The 15,181-nt window shown below is 33.9% G+C and overlaps 2 protein-coding genes across 5 annotated transcripts in view; both read right to left on the minus strand.

The window, feature by feature from the left end:
- Positions 1–2,881: 2,881 nt before the first annotated feature.
- Positions 2,882–4,257, minus strand: LOC117930853. The gene is made up of 2 exons (XM_034851612.1): positions 3,443–4,257; positions 2,882–3,373 (listed from the first exon to the last, which is right to left on the minus strand). Exons 1-2 carry the CDS (start codon positions 3,771–3,773, stop codon positions 3,123–3,125), a joined length of 582 nt encoding a protein of 193 aa, XP_034707503.1. The 5' UTR covers positions 3,774–4,257; the 3' UTR covers positions 2,882–3,122.
- A 319-nt stretch (positions 4,258–4,576) lies between these two features.
- Positions 4,577–15,181, minus strand: part of LOC117930852 (39S ribosomal protein L45, mitochondrial) — a 40,312-nt gene continuing 29,707 nt past the window's right edge. For 3 of the 4 annotated variants that reach the window (XM_034851610.1, XM_034851608.1, XM_034851609.1), the window contains 3 exons: positions 14,314–14,382; positions 11,754–11,810; positions 4,577–4,866 (listed from right to left, as the gene is read on the minus strand). In XM_034851610.1, coding sequence (XP_034707501.1) covers positions 4,780–4,866; positions 11,754–11,810; positions 14,314–14,382 — 213 coding nt within the window. In that variant the 3' untranslated portion in view covers positions 4,577–4,779. The remainder of the gene's footprint in view (positions 4,867–11,753; positions 11,811–14,313; positions 14,383–15,181) is intronic. The other variant, XM_034851611.1, reaches the window with a different exon arrangement.

Here is a 15,181-nt window from a genome sequence, read left to right on the forward strand (position 1 = left end):
ATTGTTAAGAAAAAGAAAATTTTGAAATGAATTAAGCAATGTTTAGTTCGTAAAAATTTTGAGAAAACAAAAAATTATAAATTAAAAAAAAAGGAAAAAAGGGAAAAAAAAATTGAGATTTGAAGATATATACATATCATCTATGATGTCCCACATTGGATAGAAAAGTCTCTAACGCTATATAAGTATGAATTTTTTTTAACTATGTAAACGCGTTTTAAAACCTTGAGAATCCTTTTAGGTTTAAAACAAACAATATTTACATGGTAGGACGTGGATCGTTACAAAATGGGAATCAAAGTTAATCCTCGACCCCAATGTGAGGGTTTGTTTAACCTTGTGAGCAATGATGAAGTCAGCAATTTAGTTTGAGGGGATTGGCTCAAACAAATATGGGTCTTAGCCCAATGGTCCAAACTTACTATTGTTAAGGGAGTAATAATAGTTTTGGGTTCAAGTCATCCTATTCCAAGAAGTGTAGGTTTTTTGTTTTCACATTTTCAAGGGGGGCACCAACCTCTCATGGGACAGACATTGTGTCTATATCAAAGAGTATTTGTGATGTCTACATCGAATAAAGGAGAAAATTTAAAATATTAGGGCATCTACCTCCCCTATGCCTTAGTTGACTTCGTCAGTGCTTATAAAGGGTGTTTGTCTATTTAGCCCCGTAATTTTATGGAATGCAACAAGGATGTTGTATCTATATCATGTGATATTTATGATGCTTACATCAGATAGAGGATAAAGTTTTTAGCACTAAGAAAGTTTATGGTGTTATATAAGTATAAGTTCTTATTAATTATGTAGACACGTTTTAAAGTTGTGAGGGTCTTTTTGAACCTACAACAACACTAAAATAATGGTACTTCTCTGATAGATATCGATTAATGTACCATTCAATATGTAATCAGAACTAATCTTTTAACTTTATGGTTGCAACATAAAGTAGCATCCAGGAGCCACCAAGAAGGTAAGATGCACAAATTAAGGGAATTTTGAAAACAGGGGTCACGGCGAATGTAGAAGAAGATTATGGATTGAAGGTTGATCCACTTGCTTTATTCTCCTTTCTGCAATTAGAATACATTTCCTTTGATAAAGTTACTTTGGGTTTGGGAAACAAACATTCTATTTGTAGGGCATCTTCCATATGCTTTTCCAAAATTATATGTTTGGTGTATACAATGTTCGATTAAAAAAGGTATTAAGGAAAAGGGAAAAATGTATAAAAGAAAAAAAGAAGAATCTTTTCATGTTTGATTTGATATATAATTAAAAATTTATGTATTTTTTATATTATTTGATTTTTAAATAAATAAAAAAAGTAAAATGATTTTGAAGAAAAAAATAAATTATTAATTTAAAATCTATTTTTATTTTCTATTATTATTTTCTTTTCTTCTATTTGTTCTTTCTTTTTCTTTTTTTTCCCTTTCCCATCTTCTATAAATATTTGGATGTATGGGGAAATGTGAGGAAAAAAAATATTAGATTATATTTGGTTTTTTAAAAAGTTGAAGGAAAAAAAAAAACATTATAAGAAAAAATGTAAAAAAAATTATTATATTTTCTCTTGATTGGATGTCCATATTGAAATTTCGAGGGAATGTCCTAACCATCCCTCATCTTTATCTAAGAAAAATAGAGAAAAAATCATTTAATATTTTTCATTATTTTTGTCTCAATATTTGTTTCCTCGTTCTTTTCTATGACATTTAAATATTAAAAAAAAATATTTTTTGTTAATTTTTCCTCTTTTTGCACCACTTTTGAACAACTAAACATAATCTTAAGAAAAAAAAAGGGAAGGTGATGTCGATTTGAAGGTGACATTCTTGACATCACCATCTTGTTGCGGGATGATGTTTATATTAACGATATAACATCTAAGCAACAAAACCACAATATCACCCCCTACCCTTGGACAAACAAAGCATAAACACGATAAATATTAAATATAATTGATAACAACCCGTTGCCTCCTACTTAATTATAACATCGAAAAAATCTTATTTATAAACTGAGCATCTATGATCATTGTCTAACAATTCAATAACTAAGAACAGGTTTCCATGATCGATCAACCATGATCGTTGTAATAATATAATACTAATCAAGGTTAAATTTGGTGATAAATTAGTCACAAGATGACGTAAACCACTCAATAATTGATGAGATTGGACCTACTAAATTAGCATGACCCCAACCATATAAAGACACCCCACGGACAAAGCAAGGTAAACAGCTATTCACTATCTTAAATTATTTCTTTTATTTAATCACCCTTTGATTGTGCATGACTAACTTGACCATCAAAAAGGTGTTGGCCTAACTGGCCTCCCCCCTCCAACTAGCTATTCTTATGTCCAAGGTTGTCTTCAAAAGTTCATTTGCCACATTCCCAAAGGGTAAAACAACATTTCTTTTTTTTCTTTTTTTTTGTTTTCCTTCAACTTTTCTATGAAAAGTCTAATTAAAAAAAGTACAAAATTTCCTTACCTATTTTTTTCCTTATATTTTTTCCTCTCCATTTTCTTTTCTTCAAGCATTCCATATTCTATCCTTCAATATCATGTTAGTAATAGAGTAGTAGGAGAGATTTTATGAGAAAATAAACAATTTTCTTCACTTTACTAATTATTTCATACAATAATTTTCTTTACTTTATATGAAGACTCTAATGATCATTCACTTTCTCACAACATGGTTTCTTTTTATACCAGGAGAAAAAGGAAAAAAAAATGTCAATCATCTTTACATTATAATGCCAAAATGACAATTAAAGTAATGACTTAAGGTTAAGAAGTATTCTTCACCATCTTTAATTTTATTTGTTTACTAATAGTAAGTGCATTAACAGTTTCTGTTTAAATTAGGGTTTGAATCTTAGACATACTTTTCTTGAACATGTTCTTGTTGAGAAGAATTCAACTATAACAACAGGAGGTTTAATAACATCCATAGCACCATAAGCTTCATGCATGTTTTTACAAATCCACAGGCCATACAAGCTGAAACACGTCAGAGTTAAATTCAACAACAATCTTCTAACTTCTTGTGGTTGCAGCACACAGTAGCAGCCCAGAAGCCACCAGAAGGCCAAGATGCATGGCCTCAGCTCAGCGTTGTGCTTCATCCATCTTGGCATCAATCGGAGGAATGGTAAAAGAAACCGATTTCCCAGTCAAGTTAGAACCCACCTTCAATATGGATTTCAATGGCTTTGGTTCCTCGCCCTTCTCACGTTCCAGCGACACCAACTTCTCCGGTGCCATCTTCTTTTTCCTGCTCTTGCTTGTGTTAGGTATCTCCTCTACTGTGTCATTTATGCTAACACTCTTCTTGAGGCCCTTTTCTTGAGGTTGAGCAGCTGCCCATGATCAATATATGAGTCATTTTTGTTTTGAACACGTGAAAGGAGAAGAATGAGAGGTATTACCAGTGCCTGGACCTATGGGGAGCTCCTTGTAGCCTTTGTTAAGAACACTCCTGGGAGAGGTGATGGTGGCAATAGGGGCTGAAGCATCAGAAATGGGCACTTGGCCAAGAGGTTGGTGCCCAGGTTGGCCTAAAATCACAGGCTTCACAGCTTGTGCTGCTAGGGTTTGCATGGTGAAGTTGAAGAGCCTGTGGCAGATGGCCAGGCCATGGCTAAGCGGCCGGCATAATATCATGAGTTTGAGGGCTTGGGACTCTAGGGTTTTGGAGATGAAGTTGAAGAGCCTATAGCAAATACCAAGAGATTCAAGATGGTTGTGTCTTTGATCCATGCCTAGAATTTTCTTTTAGTAGAATGGGGGTTGTGGTGTGGAAGGCTGCAATGGCATTGTAGGAGGTGGAGTAGAAGGAAGAAATGGTGCTTGTATGGAAGATATTCTTTTCTTCTTTCCTTTTCTTTGCTTGAAGGGAAAATCTCAGCCCCAAAGGGGTTTTGTTCTTTACTTGCTTCTGTTGAAAGCATTGACAGAAAGGTAAAATCCCTGCCATTAACTACATCATATGTAGTGTGCTGCAAGGAAAACTGGCTTCCGGTAGGTGAAAAAATGTGGATAATATCTATTTGGAAAATCCTGATCTCACCAGAGCCATAGCTTGAAGACGATAAACTCGGTCTTCTCTCTATATGCAGCAATAAGGATTGGTTGACGTGTCTGAACCAAACCCAGAAACAGACTTCAAAAAGGAACTCATCAGATCAATGACACAATGAGCAATGAGAGATGCAGCATGCCAAGCAGGTACGAATCCTGTTCTGCTACTTTCATTTCTAAACTAAAGAAATGGCACATAATTAACATTTTTTTCACAACCAGAAATGGGATTTGAACCTTGGCAATAGTCTAACAAAAGTTTCACCTAATAAACTCGTACAAAAAGTCTTAGCTCCCAGAAACCGAGGAACAAGATGAGGAATAGGAAAAAGAAAATATAGAAAAAACAACAAAACACAGTTTGATTTACCCTTTTCTTATTTGTTTCATTGTCAGGCTATGAATGAATCCCAACTTAGTGGGTTGTGAGAACTGCAGTGAAGATGTTATACCATGTCATGCCCATCATGAACTATGCCAAAGAAAGAAAATTACAGGACAATACTAAGCCACAAGTCATTTTATTCATCTCATTACTCAACTCACAAATTGATTTTGCCAAACAAAAGGGAAGTCACATGTGTTAATTGGATCTAGTTTCAATCTCTTCAGGATACAAAATTGGGTAACAATCACTTATTCACTGTCAGCATGAAAGATCTCAGTCATGCCAAGAGTAGCCAACCTATAATGATATCCGCCCACAAAGACGCCAGTAAGCTCCAGGGTGAAAAAGAGATCTCTCAAATACCCAGATGTCACGAACAAGTACCTAGACAAACATGCAAAGCATCAACTAAGAGAGAAGAAAATTGCAAAAGGAAAAAAAGACTGAAATATCATTTTAAAAAATATCCAACCACAAACTACTGACAGATGAACTGAACAACAGAAGGTGACCAGATATTTTTACTAGTATGTGTACCTATGCAGTGGAGGCAGAAACAAATACTGAAACTCACATGGAGATACATTCAAGGGTTGGATTTATGAATAAGGATGTGTTGGGTATCTCCCAATAAAACCTTTGTTGCACATGCATTTATGATGAGAAAATGAATACTAATATCATGATATCTGTATTGTAAAAACCACAACAATGAACAAGAATTAGGGGAAGAAAATAAGAAATCAAAAAATAAACATATAACACAATGATTTATGTGGTTTGATCTAAAGCTTACATTCACAAGCAAAGATGACAAAGAACTTCCGCTATTGTTTAAGGAGATTACGATCCTAAGGCTTATAACTCCTTAAAGCCCAATTATACGCAAAGGACTCCCTTTCAGTCAAAATGTCTTCCTATATTTCATCTAATAACATAGGAATATTCCCCATAAGAAACTGTCTAATTATAAAAGAAACCTATTCCTATAAGAAAATTACACAATGGGGAACTCTTTATGATAATAGGAAATTTTAACATCAAAGACTTACAAATTGATTCAAGCGAGAAATTAATATGCTTTCTAACAAACTCCATCTTGACTCAGATTTTCAAGCTTCACATAAACTCAAAAGTCTTCCATATCACTTTGTGCCCATGCTCTTAAAGGGCCTTTAGATAATGCAGTCACAAATTAAGTTCAATCAACCCTTAAACTTATATGTAGGTGGTTAAATCTAACTCCCCGTTTTGTCTCTGACCAAACTCTATCATTACTCCCATAGTGTATTTTCTTTATTATCAAGATATTGCACCTCTCCCTCATTCAGCTCTTTCGAAAGCCTTTTTTCTTGTGTTTCCTAAAGCTATATACTCAGAACTCCATCCTTCTCTAGCGCCAGGGCTGTTTTCTTTATCAAATTACTCCTTACTAGGACATAACAATGCATATTCATCAAATATCACGTCCTTAGTAATCAAATGTTTCAAAGATTTTAAATTTGGACACCACAACCAATACCCTTTTACATCACCTACATACCCTAAAAATATGTTCTTCCTTGCCCTTTGTTCCAACATACTTTCATCCACATGGGCACAAGTTAGAAAACAAAAAATTCTTAAATTTGTACAATTAGCAAGAGAACTAGACCATACCTCTTCAAAAGTAGTCCAATCAGTAGAAATTGAAAATATCTATTCACAGGATAATAAACTGAATTAACTGATGCAACTAAAGTTCCTTCGACAACTCTACATTCTGAAGCATACACCATGCTCTGTTTAAAAGAGTTTTATTCATTCATTCTTCAATACCATTCTACCATGGAGGACATTTAACTCCATGATGTCTTACAATACCTTCATTCTTGAAAAACTTATTGAACTCTTTTTCACAAAATTTCATGCTGCTTTCAGTTCTCAAACATTTTATATGTTTCCTTGTCTACTCCTTAATCATAGCTTTCCACTTCTGAAACATCATTTTTATGCTTCAAGATATATGTGTGGAAGAATGAAATTAGAAAGTCATAGTTGTATAATATTGTAATTGGGAAGTAAATTAGGACAATCCCGTAAACAAAGGGATTTGATGTAATTAGGTTAGGAAGGTTACTAATTTTGGTGCTAGGAATTTGTGTATATATATGTGGGTTTATGTACAGATTAAAGATTCAAGAAAAAGGAATTCTACACCTTTCATTCTTTCAATCTCTCTTCTTCTGCAATATACCTAGACCTTTCTAGAGTAGTAATGAATAAAGTTAACATATATCTTCCACCACCATGTCATGCAACCTAAGAGGGGCCCAAAAATCAGAATGAATGTAATCCAAAGTACCTTTAATTCCATGAACACTTGCCTACACTATTTCATGAGCACACAATACTTACAAAAATCCAATTCTCTTCTACCCACCAAGCAACCTCATTCGCTCAAAATTGCCATATGTCCAAGCTGTATATGTCACAATCTAGTAGTGTATGAAATTGATCTTCAGGTTGAAACTACAGTTGCACTTACTATTATGCTATTTGCAATATATAAAGGCCATTTATTTTCTATTCTTTCGCCACAACAAGAACACTCTTTGAGATTCTCATAAATCCACCTCAAACTTTACATGCACACCCAGTGCTAAGCATACCTAAAGAAATCAAATTTCTCCTCAATTCTGGAACAATCCTTATATCAGTCAATATGCCTATCACACAAACCTTGCAGGCCCTATTATTTCCTATGAGAACCTTCTTATCTGTCAATTGATATATACTAAACTATAATATCTATCGGGAGACATGTGATAGGAAAACCTAGAATCAAGGATCTACCCATCACCTAAGTTGCTAATAGTAATTGAAAGGACATCTATAAGATCCGAATTTCCATTGCAACTACCACATCACCAAAAGTAGAAGTTTTCTCCTTTTCTTTTCCTTTACATTCTAGATAAATTATCTATGATATTCTTTGTTACAAGTGAAACACTTATTGTTTCCTTAATTGGGCCAACCTCTCCTGTCAGGGTCTTCCTTTCCTATTCTCCCACTAGTCACCAAACCTTCACATGAGTCATCTTCTCAACCCTCAGACACCATTATCTTTAACTCCTTTAAATTAATGGAGTCCTAACATTTTCCATGAAGAAAATATCTTTTACCATACACTATAGTATCCACAAAGTGCTCATAAGAATTTGCTAGGAAACACATCAGAATTTATGGTTTAGTCTTCATCGTTAATTCTATATCACTATTCCTAAAATTCACTATAATTTTATTCAACTCATCAAGGTGGCTTTAATGGATGTATCTTTGTTCATTTGGAGAGTGAACAATAGCCTTTTCAAATATAAGTAATTTGTAAGAGATTTCTTTGCATATAAATTTTCAAGTTTTAATATTAGTTGGCAGTTGTATCCTCTTCTATAACCTTGCAAAGTACCTCATTACCCTTATACAACAGAATAACACTGTGCTATTTCCATAAGTTCATTCTCTCCATCAGACATTGTTACAAGTATAGTCCTCCCATTTTTCAATGCTTTGGACAACATCTCTACTGCTCTCCACTTTTCCTCAAAAATCCTATCATTTCTCTCTCGTCACATGATAGAACGCAAAGTGAGGCAAGAGATTTGCCAAAGGTTTTACCTCTAACAAAACTCCCTAATCCTCTATAAGAAATGGTCATCATGTTGCATATACTCCTAGGTGAAACCCAATTCATCCTGGCTAGATTGAATAACTTGTGTCATACACTTAAAAGTTATCAAATGATGTAGATATGGATGGTCAATCGACTCTCCACTCCCCATACATAAGTTGCACCAATCAGGACTAAGAGATTTATAAGTTTTTCTCAACTATAACATTGTCATTGAGTTCACTTTCTTGTATGCCACTAATTATGCAAAGGTCTTGACCTTAGATAGGACTTTAGATTTCCATACAAATTAGGTTGGAAAGAAAGGAATTGTAACTAATAAATTGGACAAGGCCAAAAAAACAAAAAAAAAAATACCAAGAATAAACCTAAAGAGGATATAGACCAAGCTCTTGTGTCTAGGACAGAAGGAGACAAGTGCACTAGAGTGAGTGAAAACATAAGTCTTTCAAGGTTCTCAATTTCCAAATCCTTAAGGTTGCGATGAAAGTTCATATTTCAATGAAGATTGCAATTCCTATGATCCTCTTCTTTTAACAGTGACTCCTTCAATTCCCCCTTCTTTAAGGCCCTTAATCTTGAAAGTTCAGGGGTCAGATTTCATTCCTGCTCACTGATATCAATCCTAACAATGTTTGAAAGAATGTTCTTTTTTCTCTCTTTAAAATCTCCAAAATGCAGCTTATTCCAATCCTTTAGTTTAGATTTGACAAAATGTAGCTTCTTCATTAATTTATGACCTTCCCAACCTTCAACCTAACATTCACGCCACTAAGAACTAAATCTTTCCTTATAATCTAGGTGAAGCAACCACATGTTCTTAAACCTAAATGGAGCAGACCCCACTTAAATGCATCAATATCTAAGACAATGGGGAAATGATCAGATGTCAATCTAGGAAGCACTTCTTGAAGGCTTTGAGGGAAACTTTGCTCCCACTCATTTGAGTATAAGAATCTATCCAACATCTTGCAAATAGGAACTTCTTGCATATTTGACCAAGTAAAAGATGCATTTCTAAGTGGAGAGCTGATTAATTCACTCTCTTTTATAAATTCATCAAAAACCTTCATGCTAAGGGTTAACCTAGAGCCACCTAACTATTTTGAAATTCTTCTCATGACATTGATACCGCTCTCCCAACACGCCATTTTGGAAAAGTTAGACCAAAAACGTCTTGAGGCTCCATCCAGAAATCCTTCCTCAAGTTAGAAATTAGGACCATAAACTGAGGTAAGCCAAAAAGATCCTTCTTCATTTGAAAACAACTTAATTGTTACCCAAAAAAAAAAAAAAAAACCCTAATACCATCTCTAAACGGCTAAACTTGTTTGAGTCCCAAATTATCACAACTTCCCCAAATGCTCCACTCGTGGAAAGAATAGCTCATCCTTATTTCTAACTTTCCACACATAGACCACAAATGAAAAGGCAAACCCTTCACCTCAATCCATTCCTTTTGGAAAGTCCCCAAAATAGTGGAATTTACATTCAGATTTCATCTATGCACCTTGACTTCTATCTTTTCACTCACTGGAATAAACCTCTTCTCATGTAAATATTTCACTAGATCAATAGACTCCACACAGAAAATCCCTTAGGTCTCAGATATAAGTGTAATGGCAATCACCCCTTTAATCCCCAAAACTTTGGCAAAAGCTCTACCTATTGCAATTCCACTCACACATACTACCAAGAGTTCACAAACCCATACCCTGGCTCACCTCCCCATAGATTCAAGACCTTGTCTTCTTGACCCTTCCATAACCACCACACTAGCAAAACTACGTCTAGGAGGGTCCAAAACTGGCTTAACCTTCTCATTTGCTACTTTACGATTTCCCATGGTACCCGCAAATTGGGAAGGACAAAACATCACAGATGCTATAGCTTCTCCTACTACATCCCAACTCCTACTCTTATATCCCTCTAAAATGACCACAAAAGTTGCTTTTTGGCTTGTCATGAACTCAATGATTCAAAAACATCTACCAGTAGGGTTTACTAAAACCTCCAAAAGATGTGCTGTGCTATTTACGGTTAAAACCCAATGACCTGTCCATCTTCGAAGCCTTCTTTAAATGGTCCATAAACCATTCAATCTCTTCTTTCTCAAATCCCAATGAAAAGGAAGCTCCTTGACTACGTTTAGACAAAATCAACCATAATCCCCCATTCTCCCCAACAAAACACACTTGAAAGCATTTCCTTTTCACCAAACAAGTCCTACTCCAGCTGTCTACGGTTGTCCGATTGTTGATTTCCACCATCTTCTTCCCGCCACCCATAGACATGTTGCTCAATAGTCAGTTCTCTAGCAAATATAACCAGAATGCATAGTTTCATCTTAATATTGGCATGAGGCATCATGAAACTGCCCTCTATGCACCATTATACCATCATCATCCCCTAACAAACTAATCTTATCTAGGTTCTAAAGTCTAGGAGTACTAACTAAAGCGCTCATTCAAGTCTCCAGAGCTTAACCACCTTAACCTCCTTCCTTAAAAATATATAAAAAATAAAAATGCCCCAAAAAGATTATTTCCAGACTGTTCAGCTCATACCAATGCAACTAGTTAGAACACCAAAGGTACCTTGAAAAAATTTATGACATATCAGTAAAATGACAATATGTACTTTATTGAATGTACTAGACTCCTAGTTTTAGGCACCACATACAGTTGAGCTTCCATATATACAAGAAGTTGTCTGTTGACATTTGATATTTTCGATGTCAATGCTAAATGACAATATGCATTTTTTCAACCTAAATGTAACTTAGCAAAGAAGAATAAATTCAGGAACATGACACATTTCTAAAAATGATGAGTGGATGTATATTTTCACCATAACCACAAATCCAAGAACAAAAGAACGAAAGAAAATACTAGGTTAAGAATGTACACTTCCAGGAAAAACTTCATCTAGAAAGTACTCTTCTGAGTGACGGCTGATCTAAATCTTGAGTCAAAATAATCAATACTCATGACTTAAGCATTAGGTATGTAAAAGGGTCAAAGAGTGATATTACATCATTATATAAGATTAAGAAGTATTCTGGGACTGGACCAAGGAATCAATGATCTATATCATTCTGAGGGGAACAAATCACATAGCTGGAACGTATGTACAGGAAGCTGAGATGTACTAGTCAATTGATTAACAAACCAGAGAGGGAAAGAAACTGGTCTGTGCCTGTGTGATGGAGGTAATCAAAGGGAAGGAAAGATCCAGTGGAGGGAGAAGAATCCAATATGGTCATGTTTAATGTATTGATGTTTTCTTTACCACATGAAAATGTCCATGTTTCCTTTGCTATATTGAAGGAAGGTCATATAACCCACAATAACATTAACTACAACCTGGGTCATAAAACCTAAAGAGTTCCATGAGGAGGGCTATGTGGTTGGTCCCATTGCCTGATAGATACTATCTTTCACAGCCTATGTCAGAAAATATAACATATCCACACTGAGGAAAATTTTGCATAAGTTTTGATGATGAAATAATACATATTGAGGGAAAAAAAAATTAAAGATAAGATGCTTAAATAATTTGTACAGAAACTTGGAAAAAAAATGTTTTTCCATTAAATTACCTCCTTATCTTTATCTCCAGCAACAACACAGCCTTTTGAATCATATGCTTCAAACTTCTGCAAGAAATGAAATGCATAATTTGCCAACACCTTAGTGGATGGAGTTAATTAACAAAAACAAGCAATTGACATAGAGAAGGTCAAACCAAACCACATAACACATATTCAGGCAACCAGGCCTACAAAACAAACCATTCTAAAGCAACAGAATTCCATTACAGGGACAAAAGATATTATAAAGGATGACAAACTAACATAAGCAAGGAAAAAAGGTTGTAGGACATTGAAAACAAGTTTGTGTGTGTGTGTGCGTGCGCGCATGTGTGAGAGAGAGAGAAGGTGAAGCATGATGTCCACAAGGGAAACCTAAAATGGTCAATTTCAAAAGCACATAGCTTCAATAGAAAGAGGTATTCTATTTAATAGCATAGAAATATATAACAAATATTATACAAGGCATCGGTCCTCACTGAGAAAAGAAAATGAACAAAACAGCTAAATGGTTAAAAAAATCAAGTAAAGTTCAGTGAGAAGAATTTAAAACAGAGAATACAAACAGTCCCGTTATGCTCTCAAGTTGATGTTCCTCCTAAGTGGAAAATTGGCGTCGAAATTGGCTGATATAAGATCTCCATTCCCAATTTAACAAAGGTCAATGATATTTCCACTGCAATGAGCATGTCATTGACACACCATGGTGTAAGTTCCTACCCTTCCTTGAGTTCCCCCACCTTATCAGTCTAAAAAGGCATAGAAGATCCTTTCTTTTTGAGGTCTCTTAGTAGGCCCTGAATGTTTGGTTAACCCAAATTAATGAAGAAGCAACCATCAGAATTCAAGTAGATGAATTCACTAAGAGATGGCCTCAGACACAAAGAAGGTCAAAGCAAGGATAAAAAAAAAAAAAAATCACAAAATATTGTCGATATTTTCGCTGATTTTTCGGGTTTCAGTTGTTACCAAAGCGAAACAATGCACAAAAATATCGATCTGCCGATTTTTCTCTTATATTTTGGCATTCTCAATGATATTTCCTGAAATATCAGTTTTTTCATGATTTTTCACCTGACTTTTCCGATTTTTTTGTTTGGGTCAAAGCGGCTGACTCGGTCAAACAGCCATCCCTTCTTGGTCAAAGCTGGTAAAAAATTGGTTTGTCTCGGCTTTTTGTGGATGGGGGATTCAAATCCACACCAAAAGGTTTCATGTGAACCTATGATGAACACTGGGACAAGTTTCCCCTTTACTTAGATACATACACCAAAATATGTGTATTGCAATTCATTATAAAAACAAAATATTAAAAGAATATTTTAATAAACAAATTAATTCTAATTATTTTATTTTTAAAATTTTATTTAATTGATTACCAAAACTATTATGCAATTTTCTTAACAGGTCTTCTTTTATATCAATTATATATATATATATATATATATATATATATATATATATATATATATATATATAATATTTATTTTATATCATTGAATAAATGGTTCATAAAATGTTAAATATATTTTTAAGTTAAACATATTATAATCAAATGTCACAATAATATTGCTGAATAATATTTAATATAACTTAATAATGAATGTATACTTATCAAATTCATAATTCTGATCGACGCACACAATATTATTGTCGAATATAACAAAATATATTATGCATATACACATCAATTTCATCAACAAAATAACTTTAAAATGTCTATTATTACTTATTATATCATTTTTTAAAATTTTTCCTAACATTTTTATAAGTTTTAATCAATTTTTACCCCACCAATATTTTGTGTCAAAATATCCACTGATATTTCTCGACATATCCGTAAAATCGAATTATCAAAATATCCATCAAAACCAATACTTTCATCCTTGGGTATAAGCAACTGAGTAGGGATTTAGGACAACAGCTCCCTAATTTTTGGAGATGCATGATAAAGGCATGGGTGTTTTTGAACACAATCAAAACCAATAACTGAGAGAGAATTACTTAATATTTTGGTAAATAATATATGTTTCCATAACTATCTTCAAAAATCTTTTTGACCTAACAAACCAAATGCAGCAATACTACACTTCCTAAAGCATCTTATACAATGCAAAATCATGAAGAGAAATGAATGTGATGAATTAGCTTCACAAAGATACAAGTAAAGTTCCAAGCACCGTTTGAACTTAACAGGTGCAATATTTATGAATGAATTTTAAAAATAACATCTCAATTAACAGGACTCACAATTCAACAGTAGACCATTGAGTTTTTAATTTAGTGACACTGAATATTAAGATTATCAAAGCTCACAATTATATCAGACAAAAAGGTGCATTAAATGAATGATTTAAAAACTGAAATTGCACAAAATACAGAGTATTGCATGATACATTTTTTTTTTTTTGATAAAAAAGTATTGCATGATACATTTATATCTTTACATGTAAATCACAGACTACTCAAGTGATTAAGCGTAATGTAACAGAATATACCGATCATGATTCATGAACAAATCATCATTTTTGATAGAAAATGTAGGATAAAACCAAGTGGAAATTAATACCTGCTTAGTCAGAAACTCAAGCGTAAGCTGTATGAAAGCTTTATTCATGTCATTTCGATCAATTGATATCTGGAAACAAACAAGTATTCTATAATTCATGGAAAACACCTTAAATTGATTCTAAATAGGAACAGCAATCAGCATGAACAGAACCAGTCACAAGCAGCTCGGTCTCAACTCCTTGGGTCATTTAGGACAGCATTTTACTTTGGAAGTTGAAGTTGAAGCCATGATTTTAAAGGAAAATTTTGGTATTATGAATAATTTATTAAACATATAGTAGCTTCATGTATAAAGTTAAAATAGAGCTTTCACATAACATGTCCTTACTTCTGTATTGAACTCTTCTAAAACCAGACGCACTTTTGTTAAAATCATCAGGACATTATTGGGCTTAAAAGGGGCTTTTGGCTTCCAAAAAATCTAATCCAAACATGTCAGGTTTGTTCAAGCTTGTTTTCCAATTAAACAATTAAAAACCTCATTTTAAACCACACTAATCAAGGAGTTGAGCTTGAATTCAGGCTTGCTGTTAACTTTTAACACTACACATTGTTGTTTACAGGCTTGTTCAAGCTTGTTTTCCAATTAAACAATCCAGCTAAAACCTCATTTAAAATCTCACTAATAAGGAGTTGAGCTTGACTTCAGGCTTGTGGATATGGTGCTGCTCACTTTTTAACACATGAAATACTGTTGTCTACATCTCTGCTCTGCACATGAGACAGCTTGTGTTCAAAGCACAATGTAATCTTAAGTTCTTGCTTTCAAAAAAAATTGTTTAGATTTTATGGAAATGGCCTTTTCCAACACTGCATTCTACTTTAGAGGGCTTTCATATGTTAGACTAGTCATTTCTTTTATTTTG

Source organism: Vitis riparia, chromosome 14 (assembly GCF_004353265.1).
Source record: "Vitis riparia cultivar Riparia Gloire de Montpellier isolate 1030 chromosome 14, EGFV_Vit.rip_1.0, whole genome shotgun sequence".
NCBI classification, from domain to species: Eukaryota; Viridiplantae; Streptophyta; class Magnoliopsida; order Vitales; family Vitaceae; genus Vitis; species Vitis riparia.

Coding starts and splice junctions, on each gene's coding strand:
- LOC117930853 (XM_034851612.1), bottom strand. CDS start 3,773: ATGGATCAAAGACACAACCATCTTGAATCTCTTGGTATTTGCTATAGG. Junction 3,374..3,442: donor CCCCATAGGTCCAGGCACTG/GTAATACCTCTC, acceptor GATCATGGGCAG/CTGCTCAACCTCAAGAAAAG.